Here is a 14,402-nt window from a genome sequence, read left to right as displayed (position 1 = left end):
GACTACTTCATCCATTTTAGTGAGGCTTTAACGTAACAAAATGTGGAAGAAGTCAAGGTGTCTGAATACTTTCTGAATGCGCTGTATATGGACTGAAAGAAACATTTAAGGAAAATAGCATCTTCACCAATGGCCAGAAAAGGATGACAGAGACAACTGTACATAGTATTATCATAGCATTATCTTGAATAATCAAGATCAAATAATGTAAAATACTAACAAAGATGAGGGAATGGTCAAAGTCAATTTATTCTGCATACTTTTTTGTTTTACAGAAGAGAGCATTTCAAACGGAGAAAAAAAACATAGGATTTGTATTTGCTGTACCTTAAAGGTCTTACAGTGGGGAGAACAAGTATTAGATACACTGCTGATTTTGCAGGGTTTCCTACTTACAAAGCATGTAGAGGTCTGTAAATTTTATCAGGTACACTTCAACTGTGAGAGACAGAATCTAAAACAAAAATCCAGAAAATCACATTGTATGATTTGTAAGTAATTCATTAGCATACTTATGTCATGCAATAGAATGCTAATTAATTACTTAAATATCATACAATGTGATTTTCTGGATTTTTGTTTTACATTCCGTCTCTCACAGTTGAAGTGTACCTATGATAAAAAAATTACAGACCTCTACATGCTTTGTAAGTTGGAAAACCTGCGAAATCGGCAGTGTGTCAAATACTTGTTCTTCCCACTGTATAGAAGAGGGATTTATTTTTTATTTATTTTTATTTCACATTTATTTAACCACATAGGCCAGTTGAGAACAAGTTCTCATTTACAACTGCAACCTGGCCAAGATAAAGCAAAGCAGTGCAACAAAAACTACAACACAGAGTTACACATAAACAAACATACAGTCAATAACACAATAGAAAGATCTATGTACAGTGTGTACAGTGTATATGGGAGGTGAGGGGGGAGCCACCCCTTTTCAACAAACAAAGCCATCCCCCATAGCATAATCGACCACCCTGACCGCTAGGCTCAAGTGTGCATCGAAACAGAATGTAAGCTCATATTAACTGGAAAAAAATGTAATGAAGTTGTGTTCTCTTACCATTTACATCTAAACCACTCCGCAGTCATTGGACTTCAAGGCTAGAATGTGTCTACAACACTGTACATTGCGACTGAGGTGCTGAGTAAGTTGAAATTCAACTGGGAATTTGGAAAACAACAAGTTAACATGTGAATATGGAGAAATTTGGAGATTTGAATTGCATTTGGAAATCTATATTTTTCAGTTTTGATGATCTGAAGTTGCCAACAATGTAAACATTTTTAAAACCGAAATGTTATATTTTGTAGCTTGTAACAACGTATGTGGGCAATATCAATATCAATACTTTTGCTATAAGATCAGGTTTTTGGGATTTGCTAACCTTTGCTGCAAAAATTGTTCAAATAAAATGAGACTTTTTCCCCAGATTTTTTGGGTGCATCTGGTTTATATTATAAGCATATTTCAACACAATATGAATTTCACCAAGAAAAATGTCTTAGCAATACCACTTTGGATCATAATGACTTAAATTATCTTAATTTCCTATTTACCTGTTTTTTTGCATTGTGTGAATATGTTATATATTTATTGATTTTTAATTGTCTGTATCTATCGATTTTGATCACAAATATATTTTATTTTGTAAACTGTATCAAACCGTTATGGAAGGAGACATCACACAGATGACAGAATATATATAAAAACAGTATATATTTACTTGGGCATTTACTTAAAAAATATTTAAAGGGGAGTATGTCCCGGACCGCTCCAAAATCCAGGCCAGGTGTCAATGTGTGATACAGGAAATTACGGCAGTTCCAATCATTTTGGGGGCCCTAAGCGAGATTTGCCCACCTCACCGATAAAACATTTTAGTGGCCCCGCTCATGGCAGCAAAGAGAAACATTTGGAGCTTTAAAGTTTATGTCCTGCAATTCTACTCATTTTGCCATGGGGCAGAGAGATCTTTGCAGTTACTAAGCAAATTTCCTGAAATTCCACACATTTTGCCATGACTTATGCCATGTTCATTTGATATCTGAGTGAGAGTGACTAACAAAATTATTGGGGGCCCCGTGGAAGTCAGGGCCCCTGGGCAGTAATTGGACCATTACTACAAGACTTAGATAGCTGGCTAGACTAACTTGCCTAGCAATCTATAAAATCTTAGCTGACATGGGATAATTGAGTGACTGTCAGTGACTGAAATAACAAGAGAAAAACTTCTGATGTAGAACCACATTTCGAAACTGCACGTTGTGTATTCTACTATCCTACGGTTGTTTTTGGAGGGGGGAGGGGCCTCTAACGGCTGCTTACTGAATGTTACTTATAAATAGAAACGGCACTGCAGTAGATGTTTTAGATACCTATTTATACCTATTTACAGTAACATGATGTGTGATAAATAAAGGACATCCTGAAAGAAACAATATTTCTGTGAGACATACAGAGAGCCAGTGGTGTAGTTTCAGTGTGTCTGTAGAAGACTGTAAAACCCATCAGGCTGGGCTGAGGTTGTTGGTCTGTCGGGGATTGAGCTGTATACATGGTACATATCAGACTAGAGAAAAGAAACAGACAGTTTAACTTCAGTCCTTTAATTCTGCAGTACTATAAATGTAATGTAATTTAAAAGGATGTAACATCAATCTGAAACTGAGAGTCGATCACAGTCACCAAACACAGTGGGTGATTCTGAACTTACATTGTCGTTTTCAGATGACTTTCCATTTTCTTCAAAAGGACCTGTACAACACAGAAGGAGCCTGAGTGAGTGAGTGAGTGAGTGAGTGAGTGAGTGAGTGAGTGAGTGAGTGAGTGAGTGAGTGAGTGAGTGAGTGAGTGAGTGAGTGAGTCAGTATGTGCGCACACACACACACGTCACTTCTCCTCCTGACTCAAACCATCCTGTAGACGGCAGGAGACATTCTGTTACAAACTCACCTGAGGGCAAAAACGTGGACGGTACAGAGGTGATGAGAGAGTAGATCCCAGCATCTCTTGAATCCAACATGCCTGCACTGCTCATAGCTCCCATCACCAAATCACCTACAACAGAAAATAAATAAAACATAAATTAGAATTTGTTGTTTGTACATGCATGTGTGTAGTTGTGTTAGTAGTGTGTGCAGTGTTTGGTGTATTTTGTTTGGAACATACATTGGCTGTGATCATCCTGTCTGGCTGTAGGTCTGTACAACATAAAAGTATATAAAGAAGGTTGTGGTAAGAAAATCTCATCATGGACAATACAGAACTAAAGGTTGATACAATCTGCATCATATTCACAAGGGAATTCTTACCTCTGAGAATTGGTTTTCTCTGAAAAACAAATTAGACTAAATGATTGATGTTGAATATACACTACACAATATCACCAAAATTAGTTGAAAGATTAACCCATGTCAAAGGCACTTACATTAATATGAGAAGGAAAATGTTTGCAAGTTATTTGTTATGCAGAATCAGAAGTACTCACTGGTCCTCCTGCAGAGATAGACAGCTGTCAATCCCATTAAGAACACACCCACTCCAGAAGCCATACACACTGCTGTCTGCCATAATTGCACCTCTGTTTGGTGACATGATGACATCAGGAGAGGTCATTAGCTCTTAATCCAAATGTAAATACTTCAATGGTAGACAGGTGTTAGAATACCACTTTATTAGCAGTCTTGGTAAACGTTTCTGTTTTCATATATGTGAGAAAAGACAGCCAGTTAGCTAAACATTTTACAGTTGAGTCTGTGAAGGAAAATGTTATGTTTGTGCTTTTCTAATAACCAATTGGACTGGGTCCATGCAACTGACTGATTGATCGTGACTGGGAGGAATCCTCACTATCAGTATAAGCAATTTGGCAGTGCACCAAGAACATTGTTTTGAAAACCGAAAGGGGTGTCTCAGTTTCAAGGTCTCAGCTTGAAGAGAAGAAGCCTTGTGAGGTATTGGTTGGTCACATGCATGAAACAAACGTTAATGATTAATTAATTATGAATTTTGAGTAAGCTAAATCTTGCAAATATAACTTGTCTGAGTAAGGTCTGCCATGAGCTGAATATGCGCTGACCATGCGCGTTGACGTGAGATCGAGCTCGGTTCCATCGCATTTCTGAAGACAAAGGAATTCTCCAGTTGGATCATTATTGAAGATTTATGTTAAAAACATCCTAAAGATTGATTCTATACTTAGTTTGACATGTTTCTACGGACTGTAATATGACTTTTCGTCTGAAATTTTGCCTGGACCTGCCAGTCGTGAGTTTAGATTGTGTACTGAACGCGCGATCAAAACAGAGTTATTTGGACATAAATGATGGATATTATCGAACAAAACAAACATTTATTGTGGAATTGGGATTCCTGGGAGTGCATTCTGATGAAGATCATCAAAGGTAAATGAATGTTTATAATGTTATTTATGACTTCTGTTGACTGCACAATACGGCAGATATCTTTTTGTCTTGTTTGGGCTCTGAGCGCCGTACTCAGATTATTGCATGGTTTGCTTTTTTTTTTATCTGACACAGCGGTTGCATTAAGGAGTAGTGTATCTAAAGTTCCATGTATAACACTTGTATTTTCATCAACATTTATAATGAGTATTTCTGTAAATTGATGTGGCTCTCTGCAAAATCACCAGATGTTTTTGGAACTAACGTAAACTCACCCAATTCCGTACAAATGTGCGTAACCACGGCATTCAAACGAGGCTGCAATGAAAACGAATGAGACTGTAGTGACTGTGTTGGCATCAAAATCTGGGGTGTGAAACTACCTTTCGATTCAGCATTGATTGACATGGTAATGGGCTAACAGTATTGGAGAAAAGATGAAAAAACGAACCCCTCTGGTGCTTTACATTACATCGTGACGTGTCACTATGTAACGTCCAGCGCGCATTTGCGACTCATTGTGTGCCGTACAGCCTCTTTCCACCAGGGGTAGCCCTTCTCTCGCAGATTAAAATCATGCTCAACCATATACACTTGTAAGAAAACTTCATTATTTTGGTCTAAATTAATATAATTATTGCTAATATTAAACTAATATTTCATGACTAGGGTGCCATTTGCAGTTTTTTGCAGGTCATTTCTGCGAGCCATCATGACACTCAAAAGCCGGAAATGGTTTTGATTTTCTGTGACTTGGTTCCGTCCTAACATAATCATTTGTGGTGCTTTTGCCGAAAAGCCTATTTGAAATCGAACACTGTGGTGGGATTAACAAGAAGTGTATCTTAAAAATGGTGTGACATACTTGTATGCTTGAGGAATTTTAATTATGAGATTTCTGTTTGAATTTGGTGCCCTGCACTTTCACTGGCTGTTGTAATATCGATCCCGTTAGTGGGGTCTCAGCCATAACATCCCACATAATGCTTACATGGTTATTCCCTTCATTAACTTCTAGAATGGTCTCTGCTACTTACGATTGCCTGCTGTCTGTTAAATGCTCTACATTGGGTGTCACTCTAGTATGGAACCGTGAAATGCAGGGATTGGGGCCTGACCTGAACTGGGATACCATCTAGGAAAATGTATTTGTTACCTCTAAAAACCCAGCACACCAGCGCATACATTATAAGCTCATACATAGATGTTATGTAACCACATTTATACATTTTAAGATGAAGCTGATTCCTACTCCAAAATGTGAGAGACGGCGTATGAATGCTGTTGTAACACAAATGTTTTGGGAATGTCCTGTGGTGTCCCAGTTCTGGTCACATGTTTCGGATTTCCTTACAAACATGTGTTTCCCTGTGAAGATCCACCTTTATTTTCGTTGAATGATAACTCTTCATTTGTACTGCAACTGGTTCAGAAAACAATAATTTATGCGGCTTTAACAGCAGCAAAAAAGGTTATCCTTAGTGGATTACCCCTACAATCCCCTTGCCTCAAAGATGGTTATCATATATTCAAGATATTGTTCGTTTAGAGCGATCAGCGGGCATGATAAACAAAGCTCGGGCAAATACAATTGAGGTATGGGATGTATTATGCAAAACTCTATCAGATATCAGCACCTCTTCAACAAGCAATGGACCTACATGATAAGGAAGTTGGGGGACGACATTTTATTTTCTGAGAATAATATAGAATATTTTTTTATTGTAAACTCCACTTCCTTCCTGTAAATGTCTCATTTGTCTGAGAAAAGACAGGTAATCAGCTAGAGATGGATGCTTACCCAGAACGCTTTCTGTGGAGCTTTGACCTCCTGTGCACATGCAAGAGAGAGACTGTTTAATAACAGTTAACACACAACACAACGTATTACGCCACTAAGCTAAAAATCATGTGGACTCTTGGGGGTGTCAGTTGTCAAAGTAGAACTAGTAGTTGAACCTGGTGCAAAGCAAAGTCATTGGATCTGATTATACAATAATAAAGGTATCTAAATGGGTTGATTTAATTAATGGAATATCAACCAATATTTTTAATCGGGGGATATTTGTGAATAAAAACCTGGCTAAAATATAGCTAGTCTATTTGTTTAGGTCCTATCTGCTAACTAGAGAAAGATGACCAACACACCTGATGTAGGATTCACTGCTGTACTGGGGGTCAAAGGAGAGGTCAAACCTGGTGAAAAGAGATTACACAAGAACAAATGTAAATTAATTTAATATCTAAGGGCATTCAATAAGCAGAAAGAGAGAAGTACACTACACATTACCTACAAATCAGATGGACTAAAAGTACACAAATCTGGACAGAAATTACAAGCATGGGTCAATTCATAAATCGGAAGGAGCTTTAGTGAATTAATGTGAACAAAAATATACATGTAAGTTAAAATGAGTGGATCTACTTACTGGTAGTTGGTCTCACTGTGGTGTCTGGGGTCAAGGTAGAAGTAACAGTCAAAACTAGTTGGAAGCAATATGATTACACAAGAATAAGGTTTTACATTCACATTTTGTTCACCTAATTTTACAGGCCTGTAATCTAAACCATTGACTGTACAATTGGTATTTGCTGAGATGGTCATTTAGAGGTCCAACACACCTTCTGTAGGACTCGCTGTCATGCTGGGAGGCAAAGTAGACAAAGGACCTGGAGTCAAACCCACTGAGAAAACACATATTAATGAAATTAGTATTTTATTCATGATTGTATTAATGATCATCATGGTGTTGTTGTCGTTTTGAAATACCTTCATGACTTGTCTATTCAAAGAGGGAAAAGTAGGACTATAAAATCACTACGGACAGATTGCTTCCTGCCCTGGTAGATTATATTTCTCCTCATTATAGAGATGATAAGACCAATTCATAAGGTGATCAAGTCTTTCAGGACAGATAAGGTGTTGATTGTTGTTGACAGCTTCCTAGAATAAAGTCACCATGGTATGTAACAGCAGAAGCCTAACAGAGTATAGATACGATCTAAACACTCGACTAGATGAACACAGACATTATAATACTTGTGCTGATGATCCCAGCCGTTGGTGTTGAGGCTGGTGTCATATCTATAGAACAGCTTAATTATCTAACAGAACAGCTTCATTTTCACATTAACACAACTATTCTTATTTCTGAAACTTGCTTTGCTTTAAAATAACAGCAGTGTCACTATAAAAGCACAAATGTGTAGTCTACATGCAATAGAAGGTGTCTGTATAGTTGTTGGATCACTGATGTGAACTCCCACCAGATCTAAAATCATTTGGGAATGAAATGTGGTATTTAGTTTGTTGCTCAGAATTAATATAGTCATACTAAGAAGATGCTGAAATCAAAGTGAGTCAGGTCCTTCTGTAGCTCAGTTGGTAGAGCATGGCGCTTGTAACGCCAGGGTAGTGGGTTCGATCCCCGGGACCACCCATACGTAGAATGTATGCACACATGACTGTAAGTCGCTTTGGATAAAAGCGTCTGATAAATGGCATATATTATTATTATTATATTATCATGAAGACCTGCAGCACTGATAGATTTGTTTAGATTATGACTCACCTGTAAAGCTGTACCCATCACTGCGTGGAGAGAGAGAGTTTGGTCCTGAGCTCAATCTGTAGTCACAGCTCACCTCCTTACGCCTCACTGACTGTAGACGACTGATCAGATCACTATGTTTTGGAGTGAATTGACAGAACTGCTGTCCGGATGCTGAGGTGGCTTTTCTCTTCATGATCTTTGCTGTGAAGGATGGCTGACTCTCCTCTCCAACATACAGGTTACAGGTGGTGTCAGGACTGACGGATCCAGGAATCAAACAGATGATGTTGAAGTCCTCATAAATATTGACTGTAATGTCTGGTTTTGGATCTGTTAGGAAAGGACAGAGACTCCTTTTTGCATCACTGTATTTGAACGTAATGTATATGTCACAAGTGACACTGACTCTTACTAAACTAGACCCTGCCATTCTCTTTATATTACGTATCAGCATGTCTTATTTGATATCATGCCTATTTATGAGTGCCAAATAATCATGTGTGCTGTGTGTTTACAACGATTGCCTTTCACTTAATTCCTTACATTCTCACGTGTGAAATACAATTGAATGAAATTGAATCGCACAGACAATTTTGCTTGCTTGTATGGTGTGTAGTGATTCCACAGATCTTCCTCTCCCTGCTTGGGAGGAAGAGCCGAACCCTGTTCGGGTAGAGCCAAACTAATCCTGCTCGGGTAGAAATTAAATGAACAAACCCTGCTCGGAAGGACCCGGGAATCACCTGCTGTGTTAGTTTGGCCCGTTGCTTCTAGTTAGCCTACAGCCCTAAATTCCAGCCTATTTATACTTTTCTAATAGGACTGTAGTGATACTGTGTATTACTGTGTATCGCTGAGTTTATAAAGAACCTTTGATTGTACATTGGCCTCTCTGTGGTTGTTTGCGTGGGATCTTAGAACTCTACTTTTGACATATACATTTAAAATATTTATTGTCTTCACAACAACTATTTGAAATGACATTAGATGAGATTGTGATTTAAACAGAATCATCCAAGACAATCTGAATATATAATTTCTTACCAATAATAGTAACAGAGACTGAACCGATGTGCATCGATGGATAGTGAGATTCTACAGTGTAAAAACATCTCAGTTTGATCTCAGCTGATGAACTTTGACCTGCCCACGAGAGCAGCTCAGTCCCGGTGAGTGATCGCGTACAGGGTGAGGGTTTAGGATCTCTCCCCTTTGTGTGGAAGTAACACTGAGACACAGAGACAGATGGAGGAGTCTGACAGCTCAGCTGAACTGAGTCGCTCTCTCTGATGACTGTAGAACTGACTGTCAGCCTGGGAGGAGGTGGATCTGTGAGATCAGGAGAATAGTGTCACTTTGAAAGTTGTATTTCAAAAACATCATAGGTAATCCATACATACTAACAGTATGGAAAATCCATTGATCAAATGTTCAACTATGTCAGCATTTCTGTTTGTACAAAGTACAGTAAATCCTATCATTATGTGAAATTTAGACGTTTTGGAAATACGACAGAAGATCTCGTTTTCAGAACGAGCATAATTAATACGGTATAACAGTGACGTGTATAATTTTATAAACCACCTACTTACCCTGAACAGTGACTGAGACAGGGTCACTAAAAGGAGATGTGTGAGACTTCCATACAGTGTAGTAACACGTCACTTTGACCACATCTGGAAACGTTTGATCTGCCCTTTTGAGCAGCTCAGTTCCTGTGAGTGTCTGACTACAGGATGAGTCTGGAAGATTCTTCCTCCCCTCTATGTAGAAGGAACAGTGAGACACATGGAGAGATGGAGGAGTCTCACAACTCAGCTGAACTGATTCTGTCTCTCTGATGACTGTAGAACTCACTGTCAGCTGGGGAAGGTCTGTGAGAATTGGGGAATTAAGCATTTAGCATTTTGTGGTTTTGAGAAATTTACTGACAGACTAATCCCTCCTTGTTATTTCTGAATTAAGGATCTTGAGTCAATATCTTTATGCAGCGACAGTATGGGAAATTAAGGAGATATAAAATATTGCTTGATTGTTTCATGTAATAGATTATGACAACACACAGTATGATAACATATCACAAGAGGAATATGGTAATGATGGCACAACAGTACATTGTTTACAACCATTCAAATAGTCTTCTTACCCTGAATTGTGACTGTTGAAGGCTCACTGTATATGGATCTAAACTGTGAACCTGTAGCACTGTACTGACATTGGATTTTGACCTCAGCTGGGGAACTCTGACCTGTCCACCTCACCAGTAGTGTTCCTGTGAGTGTCTGTTGACAGGGTGATTGTAGGGTGAAATCCACTTGCCCAGCCATTTTGAAGTAACACTCAGAGACAGATGGAGGAGTCTGACAGTTCAGCTGAACTGAGTCTCTCTCTTTGATGACTGCAGGAATCACTGTTAGACTGGGCTGAGGAAGATCTGTGAGATCAGAGAGATGATGACGTGTCTTTTTTAATTTAATTATAAATTCATTTTCAATGTTTAACTACTCATACAGATAATGTACAACTTAATATTATATGAGTTTGACAGAGAAAACAATTCAGACACTGTTGTCTATTTAAGCAATAAACAATGAGAGCCTGTGCCTGGAACAGCCCTTAGGAGGGAGTTATCACACAATAATCCTCGGTTTCGATGGCCATTTTGCTTTTGTAAAACGGTTGCCAACATTTAAACTAAACTAATGATTAAGGACATGTCTTTCATTCAAGACGTATTATTGTTCTGAGTAAATGTGTTTTATTTACATCCTTCCACCAGGACATATGCTCATTTTGGAACGTTGCTAAATGGGCACAGCTAAACAACGGAAGTGATGGATTTCTTTCTGAACAGAACTGTCCCAGAGCTTGGGGAGGTGTGTCTGCGCTTGTGCTGCAGCGGCAGGTGCACAAGACAAAACTTTACCAGCATCATACATATCGGTGAATCACTGTGACATATGAAATACAAGTGATAGTGTAATCAATCTGTAATAACTACGTAAAAAAGTAACAAATGTGTTAAATTATGTGATGTACAGTCATATCTAGGTCCTGATTGTTCAACAATATTATTTGACGCATCAAACAGTGTTATTTCACGTGTGTCTTTTTTGAAATGCAACGACCCAAATGGAGTTCCATACTTTTATGGGTTGTACGGCAACTGCTCTGCCCCCAACCGTAAGGTTCTCCAGAGAGTAGTGAGGTCTGCACAACGCATCACTGGGGGAAAACTAACTGCCCTCCAGGACACCTACACCACCCGATGTCACAGGAAGGCCATAAAGATCATCAAGGACAACAACCACCCGAGCCACTGCCTGTTCACCCGCTATCATCCAGAAGGCGAGGTCAGTACAGGTGCGTCAAAGCAGGGACCGAGAGACTGAAAACAGCTTCTATCTCAACGCCATCAGACTGTTAAACAGACACCACTAACATTGAGTGGCTGCTGCCAACATACTGACTCAACTCCAGCCACTTTAATAATGGAAAATTGTATCAGTAGACACTTTAAACAATGCCACTTAATATAATGTTTACATACCCTACATTACTCATCTCATATGCATATACTGTACTCTATACCATCTACTGCATCTTGCCATCTTGATGTAATACATGTATCACTAGCCACTTTAAACAATGCCACTTTTATATGTTTACATACCTTACATTACTCATCTCATATGCATATACTGTACTCTATACCATCTACTGCATCTTGCCTATGCCATTCTGTACCATCACTCATTCATATAACTTTATGTACATATTCTTTATCCCTTTACGTTTGTGTGTTTAAGGTAGTTGTTGTGGAATTGTTAGGTCAGATTACTCGTTGGTTATTACGGCATTGTCGGAACTAGAAGCACAAGCATTTCACTACACTCGCATTAACCTCTGCTAACCATGTGTATGTGACAAATACAATTTGATTTGATTTGATACTTTCCAGTGCACGACACACTGACATCACGTACAGATGCGCATGACTCTTGGCTGCAGTAAGAAAGCCACGCCATCTGCTCACATTCAACATAGCCTAGATTTACGTTTTTATTAGTTCTAAACAAAATAACTTTTTGGGGGGGCTCTCCTACGCTTGTTGATTCTTGCTTCAACAGTCACTAAGAATATAATTTGGTGTTGATCTTTGTAAATTAACTATTTTGGATGCATCAAGTTGTTAGCTAGAATGCTAAACACTCACTGACATGGCCATAGGCTGCAGCAAAAGATAGCCGAAGAAACATTTTACTAGTTGAAGTTATTTTTAAGTTGATTTGCAATGATGACACAAACATTATATAAAGCAGGACTTTCGTACGACCCTTAAACTCCAATTATAATCCAAAGGTAGTGTGAAATGCACTCATATGCAACATGTAAATAGAGGCTATTTTTGTTGGTGTTCTGTTCTGTCACCATAGTGGATTGAGCAGTCAAATGGAATGGTGAATAGACCATTTTTTTGTGTGTTTGTAAACGTTGCCGCATGAGGGCGATGGGAGCAACGTTTGCAAACACAAAAAAGAGTCTATTCACTATTCCATTTGACTGCTCAATCTACTATCTCATCAGCCCAGCCAGGCAATTTATTATCTTGATCTCCACTGTAAAAAGCATTTAGATATTATATCCCATTTATTTTAGACTAGCATTTGGTTTTCAACAGTGGAGATTTGTATTAATCTTGCTGTCTGTCAACCTATGTTGACTCCAATCCTTCCCACAGTTGTGTCAAGTTGGCAGGATGTCCTTAGGGTGGTGGACCATTCTTGATACACACAGTAAACTGTTGAGCGTGAAAAACCCTGCACTGTTACAGTTCTGGCACCTAGTAGCATACCCGGTTCAAAGGCACTTAAATATTGTGTCTTGCCCTTTCCCCCTCTGAATAGCACACATACACAATCCATGTCTTTAACCTGTCTCCTCCCCTTCAATAAGGGATCATAGCTTTCATCTGGATTTGCCTGATCAGTCTATGGCATGTTAATGTTTTGTATACCCAGTGTATACAGCATCTCATGGGAGGATGAAATCGTATGGATGAATTCATCAAAATAACGTTTTTATTGAAAATATGTCAATCATTATTTGAATATTTTGGTAATCCGTTGTTTTGTCTGGTAGCCCAAAAAGTTGCATATTGCAGCTTTAAATCCATAATAATGATACTGACCTTTGGCTTTGAGGTACTGGAAGGTATCTAGACATAACAAAATGGGTCATTATCATGATCTTTTTGCCATTATGAAAAATAAGAAAGCATGAGATGGGATCACTTTACACTGCTGGCGAAGCAGAACAGTCTGTAATGCATTCACAGCCATGTTATCAAGCAATGGCCATTCTTATCTGTACAAAATGCAAAATAATGACAGAGAAATTAAAAATAAATAGGATGATCAATGGAATAAGACACACTTATTATAACCATAACATGTTGAAATATTAAGAGTTCCTAAAGTAAAAGACTAAAAGAGGGGAAAGAAGAATGGAATATACTGTAGCACAAACATGATGGAACTGAAAAATAACTCACCGAAAAGGAGGATGAGCAAAAACAGACGACCAGCCATATCACGGATGAACAATGTCATTTTTTAGACAGCTACATACATACTGTTAGTCTGGCATCACAGAAGATGGTGGCAGTGACTGGGACAAAGATGAAATGTTTCAATAGAAAAGCAGATGTGGAGCTTATTCACAGGAAAACCACAGATGTCTCATATGACAACTGTGGGCTAATGTCATGTTGCAGAGGACAAGGAGGCTGAACATTCAGAATAATTTATGGGTAATTATTTTTAGGTTCAAAAGCTACCTGTCTTCAACAAAATGTATTTTGTATCATTATTGCAGGCAATTCAATTTCTAAAACCAACAAACTAACTTGTCTTTCGGAGAAAAATATTTATCTTCGACTTTTTGTTTTAAGTTTTTAACAGCTGCACAATGTTTAACTACAAAAACCCTGCAAGGGTTTTCATATTTAATTTATGTTTGGTGAGTCACGTTTAATAATATGCCAGAGCAGTGACGGTAAACTGATAAACGCAGTAAAGGAAAGGAAAGGATGGAAGGAACGGAGGAGAGAAAAAAAAGCGAGTTCACACTACTCGGACTGCTCTGACTGGTACCTACATTTCAGCGCCCGTTCAGATAAACCGCGTGGTTTGCTTGAAGTGCATAAACATTGAACGTGTGTTGGCTGAGAATGCAGTTGCTGTTTTTAACTAACGTTTTTATATAGCCTAACTTTGATATTAACCGTTTGATCATGCCACCTAAAAAAAGCAGCAGTTTTGGTTAGATTACGGTTGATACATTTGTCAATTTCATTGTTAGAATCCAGCAAAGTACCTGCTGTGGCACGAAAAACTCCTCTCCACGATGGTGTTGGTTAATGAAGCGCTGAAGGAG

The 14,402-nt window shown here is 38.5% G+C and overlaps 1 protein-coding gene across 2 annotated transcripts; it reads right to left on the bottom strand.

The window, feature by feature from the left end:
• Positions 1-478: 478 nt before the first annotated feature.
• LOC118388877 (uncharacterized) lies at positions 479-13,645 on the bottom strand. 2 transcript variants are annotated; one of them, XM_035778434.2, is made up of 16 exons: positions 13,519-13,645; positions 13,156-13,182; positions 10,111-10,398; positions 9,557-9,838; positions 9,009-9,293; positions 7,983-8,294; positions 7,033-7,095; positions 6,840-6,863; positions 6,559-6,606; positions 6,212-6,241; positions 3,495-3,587; positions 3,319-3,337; positions 3,176-3,207; positions 2,960-3,064; positions 2,721-2,761; positions 479-2,576 (listed from the first exon to the last, which is right to left on the bottom strand). In XM_035778434.2, the coding sequence occupies exons 1-16, from the start codon at positions 13,574-13,576 to the stop codon at positions 2,484-2,486; spliced, it is 1,800 nt and encodes a 599-aa protein (XP_035634327.1). In that variant the 5' UTR covers positions 13,577-13,645; the 3' UTR covers positions 479-2,483. The 2 variants fall into 2 exon arrangements, with proteins under 2 accessions (XP_035634327.1, XP_035634326.1); XM_035778433.2 differs by having other exon boundaries at positions 480-2,576; positions 6,840-6,893.
• Between the last annotated feature and the right edge of the window lie 757 nt (positions 13,646-14,402).

Source organism: Oncorhynchus keta, chromosome 10, assembly GCF_023373465.1.
Source record: "Oncorhynchus keta strain PuntledgeMale-10-30-2019 chromosome 10, Oket_V2, whole genome shotgun sequence".
In the NCBI taxonomy this organism is placed as follows: Eukaryota; Metazoa; Chordata; class Actinopteri; order Salmoniformes; family Salmonidae; genus Oncorhynchus; species Oncorhynchus keta.
The sequence above is the reverse complement of the archived record's forward strand: the minus strand, read 5'-3'. Positions and strand labels throughout refer to the sequence as shown.